This window comes from Aythya marila (assembly GCF_965140915.1).
Source record: "Aythya marila genome assembly, chromosome: 8".
NCBI lineage: Eukaryota > Metazoa > Chordata > Aves > Anseriformes > Anatidae > Aythya > Aythya marila.
The window spans coordinates 26,468,991-26,484,456 of NC_139049.1; the positions used below are offsets into that span (position 1 = coordinate 26,468,991).

At 45.0% G+C, this 15,466-nt stretch overlaps 2 protein-coding genes across 2 annotated transcripts; both read right to left on the bottom strand.

Moving 5' to 3' along the window:
• Positions 1-2,520: 2,520 nt before the first annotated feature.
• TXNDC12 (thioredoxin domain containing 12) lies at positions 2,521-15,145 on the bottom strand. The gene is made up of 7 exons (XM_082766030.1): positions 14,939-15,145; positions 12,820-12,880; positions 6,769-6,821; positions 5,983-6,056; positions 5,357-5,426; positions 5,184-5,267; positions 2,521-4,709 (listed from the first exon to the last, which is right to left on the bottom strand). Exons 1-7 carry the CDS (start codon positions 15,024-15,026, stop codon positions 4,630-4,632), a joined length of 510 nt encoding a protein of 169 aa, XP_082622156.1. The 5' UTR covers positions 15,027-15,145; the 3' UTR covers positions 2,521-4,629.
• On the bottom strand, positions 8,042-11,054 carry KTI12 (KTI12 chromatin associated homolog). Its single transcript, XM_082765841.1, has one exon. The coding sequence runs from the start codon at positions 10,719-10,721 to the stop codon at positions 10,008-10,010; it is 714 nt and encodes a 237-aa protein (XP_082621967.1). The 5' UTR covers positions 10,722-11,054; the 3' UTR covers positions 8,042-10,007.
• Positions 15,146-15,466: the final 321 nt, after the last annotated feature.

Genomic DNA, 15,466 nt, shown 5'->3' on the forward strand with positions numbered 1-15,466 from the left:
ATCCCTAACCAGCAACTGGTTACCTACAGCCCTAGCCAGGCACAGTCCAGCCTGTGCTGCCCTGAAGCCCAGCTCCCACAGGCCTTCATCCCCTTCCCTGGGGTGGCAGCAATGGCATCACGCCCTTCCAACAAGGGGGAAACTCTAGCAAGTTGTCTCCCTTTCATCCCATCATCGCAGAGATGTGGGAAATGGAGGAAGAGTCACCTGTTTTGGTTGGAGGAAGGAGAACACAGGAGCAGCTCAGAAATGCTCAATTGTTTTTACAGCAGCCACCCCTTGGTGATCCCGTGCCCAGGACGTACCCTGCCTGCTCCCTGCACCTTGATGGGCTGCTCTGAGCCTGTCCTGGGACGAGTGCCAGCACCAGTGGCGTGTCACATTTCCTGCTGCTCTGAGTCACAACCTGGAATGCTTAAAGCACAGGTCAGCCAGTTTCTGCTTCCAGGGTAGTTATGAATGGAGAAGCTTGGTCTCTGTCTCTCTCTCTCTCTCTCTCTTGTCCCTAATCAAAGCAATCTAGCACAAATTTAGCCATTACAAAATGATGCCGTATTTGTCAAAACCTGGAGGAGATCGCAGAAGCCTCGCACCCTGTCCCCTCTGCCTGTGACAGGTGACAGGCCACAGGAACTGGCTGGCAGCTGAGATGCCTCCTCCTCGGCACGCTGACGTGGTGGCAGCGGGCTGGCGGCGCAGGAGTGAATCACCACCTCTTCTAGGAGTGGTGTTCCCCAGACAATGGCAGGCCTGGGAACTGCGCGCAGCCACTCCTTACGCTAGACAAACTTTGAAAGGAAAAGCAAACTGAGTTTATTTGACTAAACTGCTTAACAAATTGGCACCTGTTTCTTGGAGAAAGAAAGGGGGAATGTGTTAATAATATGCCAGATAGTTTTGAGGCAAAGTGACTTTCACCAGTTAACAGACCTTCATAGTTGTTTCTTGGTTCCCTTCAGACAGCAAACTCACCTGCTAGCTAGCCCCTAAGACAACTTACACAGCTCTCTGGAAGAGGGATGCAACCTTTTAGATTAACCTTACCCTTTCCTTGAAATACACATGAATTGGCAGTGAAAAGTTCCATCACCTCCAAGGATATATGACTTGCATCCACACAGGCTTACTGGTATCTCACTGCAGAGCTGTTTGTTGCATAAGCTGTTTGTGAGGACAACGAATGAAGCTCATTAGCAGTTTGATACAAGTTAGATACAATGGCAGCCAAACAGACATGGGGATGAAAGTGCATTTGACTAGGAACCTCCTAAACTCTCAGCATGCCAGAATGACGGACAGGTTGCTCTGGCAGTGCTGGTGTTCCTCCCCGTTGCACTTCTGTTCCCTGCTGTGAAACGTGGTGAAGGAAAGGTTTCCCGAGCCTCTAGCTGACACTTCCTTAAAGCCTGCTCAGCCCCAGGTGCACAGAGCAACCTCTGTTCCTAAGCAGCCAGATGGCTAGCTGCAATCTAGTCACTCTTTAATTAACTTTGCATTTTTCCTTTGTGGGTTGTTTCTGGGAAGAAGGGAGCTGACAGCATGTTTGTTTACACGAGATTGATTTGGCCTGGCACTTCCCTGTGTCTATACTAAGAATTTTGAAGTGTCTTTGGGTTTTGTTATCCCCATAAATGGAGAAGCTGAGAATCCAAGGGGATTTCTGTGGCGTATCTACAGAAGTTACGTAAGGATGGAGGTTTACTGCAAGTCATATGCAAATAGACAGGAAAGCAAAATGAAGCTGATGGGGGCAAACTAATCTGAGGCCTTGGTTACTGTGCACTGTCGAGCTGCTGCAGTGTATAATTAACTTTAGACTCAACTACAACAACAGTGACCTGGAAGAAGCTCCTGAAAACCCCATGGAGTTGCTTGCATGCATCAAGTTACACAATATACATGCAGTAGCTCTTGGAAGAAAGATTCAAGATGTATCCCTCTGCATGGCAGAAAATACCAACCACTATTTCAAAATACCAACCACTAGATCAAAAAACAGAAGGGTGTAAAGAATCTGCATTAGGAATTAGTAGCTAAAATTTCCACGTATAAAACTAGCAGGTAGCAAGAGTAAATGGGGATGCATCAGAGAAGTGGTGATGGAGATTAATTTTGAATAAGAATGGTCTTAAATGATGAAGCACACTTCCCACATCTGTCACCAAAGGGAGATCTCTGTAGATAGAGAACTTTCTAAAAATTACTTAGAGGCAATGTTTGCTTCTGACATCAGAGCATTTGTAAAGCAAGGCTTTGGGACAAATGATGTGCATGTCACAGGCTATAACTTCACTGCAGAGTTAAGACAAGTGCAGAGCTGCCGAGAAAGCATGCCTGGAAAATCACAAAGTTGTACCCTGCTATTCTGCATCCGAGATTGGTTTTCGTAATTATTATTTGTTGAATCATATCCCAGATGAGCAAGCAGAGTCCTCCCCCTGGTGGCAAGCAGAAAAACACATAGCAACGAGTTTTTACAGTTGTGTTCATCAAAGGCTATAAAGGAAGTAAGGAGCATCAGACAGGACCTGTTTTTTATTAGGTCAACTGATACATCTGGGAAAAAAATACAATTTTGCAGAACACAAATCATTTTTCAGGACTTACACAGAATTATTTACTTTGAAGGCTGATACAACTTGAGAACAGTTGCTGAGTTCAATCTGACAATTTATTAGACAATTTGCAAGAGGAGCAGAGTATAAAACTTGTACAATAACTTTTAGTAGCTGAACAGGGTAATTGCAATGTGCAATAATCCCATTATCTCCACTGAGTCCTTGTCTTTTAGTGCTCAATTGAGTATTACTGTCTAAAAACCCTTTAAGGCAGAATGGTCTGGAAAGTAAAATTCATACCACTACTAACAGTAAAAATGGACTCAGTAGGCATGTTGGTTTTATTGTATTCAACAGTTTTTCCCAACTAACATCCTCAGGTAGCTTTTAAAAAATTATCTGTAGAAAATTATCTCTCTGCGTTTGTTATTGGAAGTTATGGCAAGTACCTCTTGGACAGGATTTTTTCCTTTAGATGACTATTTCAGTGGATGAGGGGAGAGCAGTGGGTGTTGTTTATACTGGCTTTACTAAGTCTAAGACTAAGACTTTCATTTTTTTTTAAGACTTTAGAAAGGCTTTTTACTGTCTCCCATAGCATTCTCATAGACAAACTGAAGCACTGGCTATGTAAATGGACAGTGAGGTGACTGAAACTGATAGTACTGCTGGGCTCAAAGGGTGTGGTTGCTAGTGGAGTAACCAAAGGGTGGACATTTCAACATCTCCATTAGCAACCTGCACGGACAGGTCAATCACATGCTTGGGAAGCTGGCAGATGATACGAAACTGGGGAGAGCAGTTGATAACCAGACACTTGTACTGCCATTCAGAAAGACCTCAACAGGCTGGAAAAAAATAGGCAGAGAGAACTATCAGGAAGCTCAACGTGTGGAAATGCAAAGTTCTTCCCCTGGGAGAAACAACCCATGAATCAGTGCAGGCCAGGGGCCAACAGGCTGGAAAGCAGCTTTGCAGGAAGGGATGTGGGGGAAAACAAGTTGAACATGAACCAATGATGCGCCCTTACCAGCAGGTAAAGAGAAGGGATTTTTCCCCTCTATTTTTCTTTTCAGTTCCAGTAGATAAACACTAAGTATAACCTTGACCTCAGCAGTATTTGTTAGCGTAATAATGGCTGAATTACAATTACATGAAAAGCAACTGTTATATTTTAATTATATAAAAGAGAAACCTTCTTCAGCTGTGACATTCAGCACTAATAACCACTGCAACATAAACACAAATATATTCCCCAGTCTTTAAGAATGGAAAACTATGCCCTTCATCAAAAAACACTGCATGCTTATGTTTAAAAAGGTTTAATTTTTCACCCTGGTACAAAAATACAGTACAATGTGATGGCAAGGCATTAGCCAAAAACATTCAAAGAATAAAAGGGGATTCCCCGTAATGCTTCAACATAACCCACCTTCACTCAGTCAGACAATCAAAAGGTGAGTAAGTTCAGTTTCTGCCCAAAGGCAAATAAGGATGAATCACACAGAGTTTTACATAAAAATATGTTTGCAGAGCTAATAATTTTACATGCTACTTGGACATTGATGAAATTTACTCTACTTGGCTTAGTGGCAAAATTTATGGTTTGGGATGTCTAGAAAACACCTGGCCCAGGTACATGTCCCACTCATATGAATCCCCAATAAAACAATGGGATCACACAATAATACCAGTGAGAAAAGAGGGATCCAACCCTGATTAAGCATCAAAATGTCGGCTACTTCTAGTTATTCCAATCACACTGTTTGTCTTCAAATTAATGTTTTGCCCTACACACCTCCCTTTTAACACCAATATTAGTGGTTGCTCAAACACATGAATTGATGTGTTTGCACATTATCTAGTTGCAAAAAATCATTACAGTACACACAGCCAGGCAGAGGAGGAGATAACACTGAAAGTGATGCATGTGTGTGAACTCCAAACAGGGTTTAACCTAACATTGTTGACAGGAGAATCACGTCCCTCCAGTGCATCTACATTCTTGGTCAGTTTAATCATTGCCATTTAGAGTTTTGAAGGGATGGGAAAGCGTCATTCAGTGTATTCATTATAGTTCATCTCCCAGGTGTTTTTGTTTGAAAGCATCACCTGTGAGCTTCTCTTGGGCCTCCTTCATCCCTTGGACAACTGAAAGATCAGACAGAGAGAGATCAACTATTAATCTAAAGAGAAAAACAAGGTGTCCTGGTAATGAATGTATTTCAAATCAACAGAGTTATATGTGTACACAGAATGTAAATCTACAAAACTACCCAAGGGGAAAACAAAACAAAACAAAACAAAAACAAACAAACAAACAAAAACGAACAAAAAACCAGGCTTCTGCTCTTCTCTCAACTATTTGTGAATTGGATGATTTTCTATGTGACAGATGGAGGCAGCTTAGGTCCTAGAGACATTATGGTAGGTATTAAGGTGAATCATGATTCTGAACATGGTTCCTAAAAGCACAGAGAGTCACTCACTCACCGATGTAACAGCTCCTAGTTATGCTGTCATGTATCATTTTTCTCCACAAAAAAGTGAAGGTGTTGTCCTTCACTTGGGACACACCCAGAACTCCACCTGGAGCTCTTACACTTCAAATTAGTTTTCACATACCTTGATCAGCATTGGTATAGAAATACTTGTAGCTGGGGTTTCCTTTCTCATTTATGATTTCTGGGTGAACTTTTCCACTGGGGTCTATGAAAGAAGAAATCAGACAGGAAATTTGGGTGGCAATAGTAAGAACATGATCCTGTGAATGGATACAAAAGCTGTGAATGTCTTACCCATGAAAAGGATTCTAGGAATGTAACCTCCATCAGGACTAAAGGCTTCATCCTTTGGCTCTTCATCATCCTATCAAAGCAAGACAGAAAAGAGAGAATGTATTAGAAAGATATCTAAAAAAACACAGTACTCATTTTAAAGAAACAAGCTATTGCCTTCAGATTCCATTTACCCTGAGCAATTTACAACTTGAACAGACAATAGGTACTGCAGTATCTTCCACTTTCAAAGAAAATAAGGTTATTTCCACCTAAACAAGTATAATTTATCAAAATAATCTTTTTTTCTTTTTTTTTTTTTTCCCTGTCAATTTGCATTAAACTTTGCTTTGGTTTAGAAATGTTTTATACATCAGGAGAGAATGAATATGAATTCCTTTACAGTGGTGACAGACTGATATGCGGTACAAATTGTTAAAGAGACAAGGGCAGTCAGGTTTATAAACACAACTAATATAACTATACTGAAAAAAATAAAAACAATTAGCTACATCAACCATCCTGCATACCTACTCAGGAGTGCAAGTGTTAGGACGTAGACAAAAAACAGAGGCAACCAGTTAATGAGGATTCCAAATACTTAATTACTAAGCAGTAACGTGGATACAAATCAGAGCGTATCCTACCTCGAGGTTGACCATAACAAAATTATGGGCAAGTTCGGAGATCTCCTTAGATTCAGCAAACTTTGGCTTCAAAGCTAATTAAGGAGGGAGGGAGAGAGAGACAGAGAGAGATGTGTAAATATGGAAAATATTTCAGGTTTTCAGGTCAACACGGAAACTCTACTCCATTCCTGCCTCTAGAGAGCTAGTAATTTTCAATGAGCAGTGGGTAAATGGAATATATGTGTCAGGCTGTTCAAGCCAGGCTCAGAAGAGGCAGTAACTGAAGCAATCCCTGCTGACCTGCCACATGATGAAGCCTGGCCAACAGACATCCATGTATGCAGTCATTTTGGAACCAATGGAACAGAAGCAAAAAGCTTGCTGTAAATCATTTCTTACTCAGCTAGTTCAGCCTCGGTCTAGTCATTATGACTAGCTTGTTCCTTTGTGATGCTGAAAAAGCCTCACCTTCTAAGAACCACCAGCCAAAAGTAAGGGCAATTTAAGGGCAATCTCTTAATTCTCAGAGATCGTTCCTTCTCTCCCATTTGCTATAAGCAAAGTGCAGGAAAATCTGCAGCCACTACAGACGGGCAGCATTTCATGTTACTTTGCCAGCGTGCAAGCATGGCTGACTTTTGGCAGTGCTAACAGGTTAAGTGGTGTGATATTGCACTGCTCCACATGAAATTTAAGGACAGCTAACTGCATTTCGAATGCAAAGTTCATGTTTCTCATGTTACACAATCTGCATACAAAAGTTCATTAGAAATTCCATCAAGCTTTAGTGTTAAATACACTCACCTTTGCAAGCTCCACACCAAGACTTGTGGATGATAACCATAAGAGGCAAACCACTTCAAATAAAAAAAGAAAAATAATTGTCAAATAAAGCTTACAGCCAAGCCTCTCAACTATTACCATATTATTTCTAAATTCTATTACTTGTACATTTTAACAATCAGGCCTTCTACAAAGGCTATATGTAATAGCAAATATGGAGATGCAGAGAGATTCATCTGCGTTTGTAGGTTTTGCTGCCTCGCAAGTTTTCCAATCTTAAACACACATCAAAATAATTTATTAGAAATGCCAACCAATGACTTGTGGAGTAGGAGACTTTCTTTTTGAAAGGTTTGGTGTCATTAGTTCAGACATGCATAGAAGCACAACTGGTCATGTGTTTGTTTTTTTTAAAAAGGCAGGGGTTAGTCACACCAGCTACGTGAGAGATCTCAGAAGGGATTTGCACAGCCACTTAAGCCAATGCAGGGGGTGACAGTCATCCATCCACCCCTTTCCCCGTTATGGTCTGCATGTTTCAGACACTTCTTTCTGCAGCCTCCCATGATTAAGATCTGGGATCACTGAGCAATAATCAAACACAGTAACCTGGCAAACCCGTCAGCTTCCAGGCTAGTTTCCCACGTGCTGGTATGCTGAAACAAGTGTGAGAAGTGCCAGGACCAAGAAGGAAGGGAGCTGTGTGGAAGTGTAGCCTAAATAAAGTAAAAGGTAGAAGGACCAAAGTGAAGAGCCTAAGTTCACTGTAGAATGAATATAGAGAAATGCTTTTTTTGCGGACAACTCAGAGTATTAAGTTCAGCGTGTCCAGTACATCATGTGAATACAAGTACATCATGTGAATATTATTCTCCATCTCTCTTCCTGAAGTCTTCACTTAACCTTCACTACCTACACTACCTGGAGGTTGATTCCATTGCCTATGCCTCATTTAACCTTGTTCTAAAAAATCCCCTTAGCATTTCACCTTCTGACGAATTCAAGCTTAACAAGTTTGAATTCTCTAAGCTCCTTTGTAATGCATTCAGGCTGCATTATGTGATTAGACAAAGAGGACTTAAACACAAAGAATTTCACCTATTTCCTGTTGTAAATGCTGGTGATTCAATTAATCCACCACTTCACTGCTCTCACTAAAATACCTTGCCTATTTTACATGAAGTTTACCTTTCTAACAAGGAAAGTGACATACTTACAGGTGATTTTTATTGCTATGGAATACATTTAGGTAGTACAACAGCTACCTCCACGCTTTTTGCATGTGGAAGTCCTTCAGAACACTTTTCAAACAGCTGAAGTAGTGAGAGCAGACTAGCAGAATAAACTACAAAGGACTAAGAACAAGGAATTGGGAATCTCATCCTTGTTCTCTTACCATTAAATCCCTTTAGCTATGGAAGAGTATCCAAGGGAAGCTACTAATAGTGATACAGCTTTCAAAATAGTAAGAACAACCTAAAATTAGGCAAAATAAAAGAAGGAATCTAGAAAGGTACACAGAGAACATACTATATAGATACTTCTTTAAGGTAACACCAAGCAAACACCACTGTGAACAATGGCAAATAATGACTAGCAGATCTGAAGGACACATTTTCCTTCATCTGCAGATTGGTATGAAAAGAACTCCCTACCAGCTTTAAGTTACAGCTTTCAGTAATGCGTGGAGAGGAAGGAAGTAACATTTGGAATAGTTCAAACAGAAGCCTGGCATTTATTACTAAGCAATTGCTGTCGTCTTCTTTACATAGGACTTTGTTTGCAGTAAGGAGCAAGAACACACATTTCGCTGGTAAAGCTCATGTTACATCTGTGCTTTCTCCCTGATGACAAAAATATACTTTTTTCAGTTTTTATACAGTCCAACATGATTTTGCTCCTTCCTCAAGATGAGGCTGATTTAAGTCTGGAAGATATGCACTGTCCTTATCATCAAGGATCTTCATGTCAGAAGAGTTACCAGAAACACATGATCCTTGGTACTGCACCACACTTTTACTTTTCTTTTTTTTTTTAATTTTTTTTTTAAAGAGAGATTTTCAATGCAGATTTTAAATGCAACTGCTCAGAGTCTTGGAATACAAACTCTTAGCTGGACAGAACTCACAAAAGTTTTAGTGATACTGTATGTATTTCATCGGCTTTATTCTCTTTGAGAGATAATTTAATTTTATTTACATCAAAACATTTTTGTAGTCATTTCTCAGTTCTGAAATGCCTAAGTCCAGTTAGCAATCGGTATGCCAGATAAATAGCCAATGCCAAGCAAATCAGTGAAGTGTCCTTTCTTGCCCCACTTTACCATTTCCTCCCAGGTAGCACTACACAATTAAAAACAGAACCCAACAACATTTATTTAAATGAGGGATGAAGAACCCACAAGAACGTGAAAAGCGTATCTAAGCCATAAATGCAGTACAGCAAAGACTGAATTAGTTGAAACTAAGCACAAAAATGAGTTACCCAGTCACAGCCAGTACAGACTTAGAGAGAGTTTAACCCAGAGCAGTCATTGCCTTTTTAGTTCATCCTTCTTAGAAGAGCACAAGAGCACTCACTCTGAAACAATTAGTGTTTTTAAAAGCATTTAATGATGACCTTGCACAGAAAAGCCATAGCAAGTTATTTCAATAAAACAGTCCCACGGGTAAATTAAATCTACTCCATTTAAGGCACATTTTATTGTTAAACCTGAAATAGAGAGGTTTAAGTTGGCTAAGCCAGCACCCTTCTGTTGTGCTGAGCTCGCAAATCTGTCTCCTAGGTTCAATAGGATTTTTTTGAAGTTATATCCTAAGAATACAGCCTGTTCCAGTCTGTGAACTGAAGTCCTTTCTGCAGTTTGACATATCTGGAGACAGCCTTGGAAAAGCAATCTTCTTATTTACCACATACACACAGCCAATGCACAGGGGACAAGTTTTCCTTATGGTCTCTATCTTCAGCCTCTGACATTCATATATTACATGATTATTGGGGTTTAGGTCTCCACAGGAGACTTCGCTTGCTTGGGGATGCAACAAGGTCTCTTGGAAAAACACACGTGGGGAGAATGCGGTGGGGAGGGTGGCAGGAGAGTCTCCATAGGGATCCTCTTAGCAGTAAAATGTCAGCAGGGACACAGCATCCTGCTGCTGCTATATGTCACGATATGTGACAAGCGGGCCATGAGCTCCTCAGGTCAGTGGCTGGGAGGCACACTCCTGCTGCTGGCAGCGCTTTGGCCCAGGGCCTCGTCTTCACTGGATGCTGCGGCTCAGGTACTGCAGGAACATGCTGGCCAGCTGGGGCAGGTTTTCATCGCTGGGCTGCATCTTGGTGTAGCTGATGAACTGCCTGCGCAGCCGGCTCAGCTCGGCCATGCTGACGGGCCGGGTGAGCACCAGCCCTTCCACCACCCCGGGGACGCGCACCTCCTCCCCGGGCAGCACCCCGCTCCTCTGGGCGGCCACCACAGCGGCCACCACGTCCTGCGTGGCTCTGTCGAGGCGGTGCAGGAACTCGCACGACTGCAGGGGCTGGCTGCGGGTGGCCCGGTGCGGCGGCGGCGGGGTGCTGTCGAAGAGGGCGGCTCGGATCTCGGCCAGAGGCAGCGGCTCCTCGCCCCGCACGGTGAAGAGAGGCCGGTCCCAGCGGTTGCGGGGATCCGGAGCCTCGAAGGGAGGCTCGGGGGGGCCGGCGGCGCAGTGCAGGAGGCAGAGCGCCGTGCCCGCCTGCCGCGCCGCGCAGTACAGCTCGTAGCGGCCGCTCCGCAGCTCGTTGCCCGCGTCCACGATCACCACGTCCCGCCGGCTCAGCCGCCGCTCCACCTCGGCCCGCAGCGCCGCCCGGCCGCCCTCCGCCTCGGTCACGACGTGCGCCCGCCGCTCCGGGCCGTCCAGCGCCTCCCGCAGCTCCGCCGCCCGCCGGCTCTTGCCGCTGCCCGGCGGCCCGCACAGCACCACCAGCGGCATCCTCCCCTCAGCGCCCGCCGCGCCGCCATCCTGACCCGGACGGGGCCGCGACTGCTTCCGCCGGGCTCCGGCTCGTCGCCATGGCGGCACGGCCTGACAGCGCCGCCACAGGGGGCACCCGTGAGGGTCTCCTCACAGCGGGGTGGCGTGGGGAGCCAGCAGGCTGCCCCTGGCACTGTGAGACCCGAAATCACCTCACGGCACCTGGCACGGTGACACTGAAACCACCACACAGCCCCTGGCATGGTGACACCGAAATCACCACACAGCCCCCGGCACTGTGAGACCCGAAATCACCACACAGCCCCCGGCACTGTGACACCGAAATTACCATGCGCCCCGGCACAGTGACACCAAAATCACCACACAGCCCCCAGCACTGTGAGACCCGAAATCACCACACAGCCCCTGGCACCGTGACACCGATATCACCACACAGCCCCTGGTGTGGTGCGGCCAATTTGCAAAGTGTTTTGTTTAAAAGTGCGATCGTACTGTAGTTATCTTCGAGAATGAGATGCTTTCAGAAATACACAGAATCATAGAATGGTTATAGGTGGAAGGGACCTTAAGGATCACCCAGTTTCAAGCCCTGGCCATAGGAAAGGACAGCACCCACTAGGTCAGGTTGCCCAGGGCCTTGTCCAACCTGGCCCTGAACATCTCCAAGGATGGGGCATCCACAATCTCTCTGGGCAGCCCTCTGAGTGAAGAATTTCCTCCTAACATCTAATCCAAATCTCCCGTCTTTTAGTTTAAAACCATTCTCCCTTATCCTGTCATAATCTGGCTGAGCAAAGAGCCGCTCTCCATCTTTTTATAAGCCCCCTTTAGGTATTGAAAAGCTGCAATAAGGTCACCCCTGAGCCTTCTCTTTAGGCTGAACAGCTCCAGCTCTCTCAGCCTTCCTTCACAGGAGAACTGCATGAACTGTCTCCATCTCCACAATAACCTGTAGCGTATGTAGATACTGTTTCCAGGACCTCCAAGACATCCAGGGAGTGCTATTTACAGAGCCAGATTTAATGTCTTGAAACTTCCTGTACTATTGTCCCCAATTCATCTTGCTACATAACAGATAATTTCATGTAATTTTCATCGCCAGCCCTAAGGTCAGACTGCTGACCTCCATCAAGTGAGCTGGTTGGAAACTTCCATCAAGTTTCTGGCAAGGCAAATCAAGTGTGCATCACATCCATCACTGCCCAGGGGGGATTGTGAGCACAAATGCCCATCCTGCCTAAGCACTCTCTCCTTTATCTGTGCCATTTAAAAACTTCCTCTGCTTTGTTGCAAGGTAACACTACAATTGTTCCTGCAAATACCAAAATTGTCTATTTTTTTGTACATGTGTATCAAATGAATGCTAAAATATCCAGTTATAAACGTTTGCTAGACTTCTGAACTGTACCATCTGGGTTAATATCACTAGACCTTGCACAGTGAGTGGAAATCAACAGGTGGATCAGTTTGACAGCAAAATTCAATTAAACTACAAACCTGGAAAGCATAAGGAATTTCCACTAATGTCACACTAATGTAAGATCTAGGTTTTAAGTTTTAAAATGTAAGTAGAATTTATAAGCATACAAATTTCTTCCTCACCTTTTAACAAGAAATTGTGAGAAAAATACGCCAAAATGTCATTTTTAAAATGTTTTCATAGAGACGGTGTTGTTTTAGAATTTAGCCTACAGGAGGTTCTACTTAAACAGCTTATCAGCTCACTATAGTTTAAAACTTCTTTTTGCAGACAGTAACAAAACAAGTTGTCTCATGTTGAGGTCTCAAATCTACATAGGCACATCCACTTTGATGGAAACTATTAGCACTGCTGAGTTCAGGGGGACTGAGTACCATTAACGCATGTGTTTGTGGGTTTGGGGTTCATATCTTTACTGTGACAAATGCACAAAAAATATTTTCTTTTCAAAGACATGATAGAACTTCAATAATTTAATTCCACATCTGAATAGTCTCCTAAACCACCTTTATATTGGTTAATAATTAGTATTTTCTGTGGCTAAATTTAGGATTGATACAGAATCTTGACAAACTTTTAAAGCCACTTTTCTGTATTTAAAACTAGGTAACATACCTGGCCGCTGCCTCTTTCTTCCCATCTTCTAGCGTTCTCCAATGAATATGATCTCCAAAACCTGCCAGAGAGAAAGGTTTATAAATGCTGCATAGTTTAACATATCATCAGAGGAAAACAGTCCAACCCTTTGAACATTTTCAACTCATTATATAATATTTTTTTACCAGAAATTATAATCCCAGTCCTGAGAAGACTTCTGTGAATACTTACAACCTACATGGCCTTACAAGGAATCCCACTGAAATTAATTAACAAAAACAAACCACAGAGTCATGAATATTTACACATATGCAAAGGACATCAAAATTCCCTGAGCAGAGATTAAAATTGAAGTGCTTTCTGATTATTCTCCATTCTTCCTCGATCTGTGAACATTTATTAACTGATTACTGACAAATTAAACATGTCACCATCTGGCTTCCTAAATCCCACTGAATGTGAACTAGCACAAAATAACTAGGCCTTAAAAAATACATAGGCCAATAAATGATTATTAATTGCTCTAAAACTATTACATTAAATACTACTACTGATGATAATTGTCACCAAAGAGTAAGAAAGAACCCCGTTATGCAGATTGCTGAATGTTACAGTGACTGAACAACACAGGAAATATTCTACCCAACAAGCAGATAACAAGACTTGTTGTGTCTTGTCTGTTGAGATAAACCAAACAAGCCCATGTCAACAACAGTAAAGCAGGGACTGCCATTTTTCTCACCCTGTAGCCAACACACCACTACCATCATGAGGCTCAAAGCCATGTGGAGAGCTGAGATGAAGGAGATCTGGGAACTGTTCAGAGATGAACCCCTTTTGAAGACTTCCCCAGAGGTCTCATTGCTCCGGTAACATGGGGCTGTGCTGAAAGAGCAAACATCAGCCTTGGCATGCCCCTTCCCATCGCTGAGGTATGCTCAGCAACCCCCAATGCCTGGAAAAGGCTATAACCTCGCTGAGGGGGCAGATTTTGGGAGCTACACGGGGACCAGGAGCCACAGCGTGCCCATCGCTGACACAACTACAAGTGGACATTGTCTCCAGTAGACACCTACAGCAAGGCAGCTGAAGAAAGCTGACTGCAGGGCCAGGAGAGCCTCCTTACTTCAGCGTCCAGGAAGTTTGAACTGCTGGCACGGTATCTGTATCACCTTAGCTTATCTCCTGATACGAACTGCCATGACCATATATGATGCAACACATCAAATATTTAGTTGTGCTAATAGGAAGGCGGAGATGCCTCCTCCATGTCCGCGCAGACGTATCCGTGGCAGTCAGCCACAGACACGAGGCTATGTTCGTACTTGCTGAAGGTGGCACAGGTAAAAGCTGTTGGGTTAGCAGAAGTCGTGTTTACTCAGAATATTGACACACCAGGTACTGCAAAGGCCAACGTGTTCAAACACGGGAAATCTTCTATTGTTCTAAGCAAGAAAGCGCCTTTTTTAAAACTAAAAATCAGTCTGTGATGAGCATCAGCCCGATTTTAAAAGCACTCCGCGAAACGTTACGGCGTGTTTATTTTGAATGAAAGTCGATTAACCGCAGAATGAAAGTTTGCCAATCCCGATACGGAAATAACGGGGCCTCGCACCACAAGGCCCCGCTGCCCGCGGTCCAGACGCGTTACCACAGCCCTGGGAGATTCACCCGTGGGGCAGCCCGCCCAGGGTGAAGCTCGGGGCCCTGGCGAGCCGTGCCTGAGCCAGCCATTAACCACGGCAATTAATTACACGGGGAGGGCAGGCCAGGCAGCCGGGAAGCCGGGCAAGTGCCATTCATCGCCTGCCAAGAGCCAGCGGCGGGGCCGCCGCGCACCTCAGGCGCCGAGGGGCTGCGCTGCCTGAGAGCGGGGCAGCCCCCTGTGGCTTGGGTGGAAGCAGAAAAAAAAAGCTGCAACGGCAAAAACCGCTTAAAAGCCGCCTGGTACCGAAGGGCAGCACCTCCCTCAGCCGCAGGGAGCTGTGCAGGCAGTGCCGGCGGGTCGGGGTACCCAGCCCGGACCCCCCCCCCCTCCCACCGGTCCCCTTCCAGCCTCGCCGCCGAGACCCCCGCGCCCGGCTCCCCGGCAATGCCGGCGGGTGAGAGGAAAGCACGAAGGAAACGTTTGCCTGACCCTTTCCGAGCCCTTCGGAGGCGGCTGCGGAGGCCGCCAGCAGCAGGCACAGGCAGAAGATGGAGACAGCCGCGGGCTGAGCCTTCATGGCGGCGGCACCCCCGGGGCGGACCCTGAAGCTCCGAGACGCGGTCGGACCGGCTCCGGTGATCTTTTTCGTTTCTTTTTTTTTTTTTTTTTCTTTTCCTTTTTTTTTTTTTTTTTTTCTTTGAAGGCCAGGAAGTGATGAGAGACGGATGTGGGCGGTGCTGCCGGCCCCTCTCGGCTGGAAAGCGCAGGGGGAGGCGGCGGGGTGGGGGCTGCTCCTCGGGCCGGCCCAGCCTTAAGGGCAGGCAGCCGGGACACGGGGCAGGGTCCGGAGGGGGGGGGGGAGTTGACTTTTTTTCCTCCTGACAAATAAACCTGGTGGTTCCGCAGCTCTCAACCGGGCGGTTGGGAGGGTAAAAGTGGCCATAAACGGTTATTTTGGTTGGAAGGGGGCTTCAATAAGAGGGAGGGGACGGGTACAGCCGCTGCAAGCCGGGCAGG